The sequence below is a fragment of the Hipposideros armiger genome, unplaced genomic scaffold (genome assembly GCF_001890085.2).
Source record: "Hipposideros armiger isolate ML-2016 unplaced genomic scaffold, ASM189008v1 scaffold_1130, whole genome shotgun sequence".
NCBI lineage: Eukaryota > Metazoa > Chordata > Mammalia > Chiroptera > Hipposideridae > Hipposideros > Hipposideros armiger.
Genome location: NW_017732480.1, coordinates 131,721 through 132,901, shown reverse-complemented (window position 1 = coordinate 132,901; position 1,181 = coordinate 131,721). Strand labels below are relative to the sequence as shown.

The following is a 1,181-nucleotide window of genomic DNA, read 5'->3' as shown; positions in this document are numbered from 1 at the left end:
CTAGTAGTTCTTTTGTACTATAAATTGTTCCTATTATATAAATGAAGTAGAAAGGAAAATCATAAGGGTCAGATATGCCTATGTAACTATATCTCATCATGGATTCACAAGGGGGAGTTTGTATGAAATGTCATAATTGCACTCAGAAGAGAACCCAGGGCTCTTATACTAGGAAATAAGCTCTTGTGCTCATGTCAGATGGTGACTTTTCCAATGGGCAGTTAGTTCATATCCGAAGGGGATTCCTCCACTTGCAGACACAATGGCCTAATGGGAATGTGTGTTGGTGGGGAGCAGGCCTCAGTGGTGTTCCTCCCCTGTGTGGTCGAAGAGCAGGGGCCCTGGAACTCACATTGGATCCAAATGAGCACTGGGCTCATCAAGCAACAAGATCCTGGCCTTGCTGAGAACAGATCTGGCCAAGCACACCAGCTGCTTGTGGCCGTGGCTCAGGACAAAACCCCCATCCACAAGGACAAAGTCAAGCTTTCCAGGAAACTGCTCGATCACAGATCGGAGTCCAACCTGCAGAAAAGACAGAGGGAAAACACGGTGCTCAGAAAGGGTGGTTCACATGCCACCAGGTTAAAAACACTCGAGAGGATGACGATCTAAAAAGACACATGGGAGTTTTAAAAGTTTAAATATTACATCCCCCCTCCCCACCACACACCCCTGCTATTTATTTGGGTTTGATGGAACAAAAGTTTATGTATAATCTTGGCAGCTCTAAAGGGTCACTCTATGACTTGTCTCAGTTCTGTACTCCATTCATTCAGGAAATTTTCAGTAAGTGCCTATTATGTGTCAGGTTTTCCCACAGGGATTAAAGAAATGATAAATGGCACTTGGCCCCTACAAGGTTTAGGGCTTATAAAGACATACACAAATAACTACAACACAATTGATACATGCTAGAAATGCTAGTACGTAGAGAAATGCCGTCATTTACTCCATCATGGCAGATTCTTTTACCATCCTCTACTCTGTCATAATAGAGCCTGAGAAGCAGCATAAAGAATCAAGTTGGGGCCGGCTGAGTAGCTTGTTGGTTAGGATTTGGCTTGGGATGCCAAATCTGAGCAGCAGGGCCCTGGTTCGGATCCCACATTAGGGTCAGTGTCACTGCACCCTCTACAGCTAAGATGGTGAACAACAGCTCGACCTGGAGCTGGGCTGCC

The 1,181-nt window shown here is 45.3% G+C and overlaps 1 protein-coding gene across 1 annotated transcript in view; it reads right to left on the bottom strand.

Moving 5' to 3' along the window:
- LOC109376431 (cystic fibrosis transmembrane conductance regulator) overlaps positions 1–1,181 on the bottom strand; it is a gene marked incomplete at its 5' end in the record, with an annotated part of 146,425 nt that overhangs the window by 16,468 nt on the left and 128,776 nt on the right. The window contains one exon of the mRNA XM_019632350.1: positions 353–525. Coding sequence (XP_019487895.1) covers positions 353–525 — 173 coding nt within the window. The remainder of the gene's footprint in view (positions 1–352; positions 526–1,181) is intronic.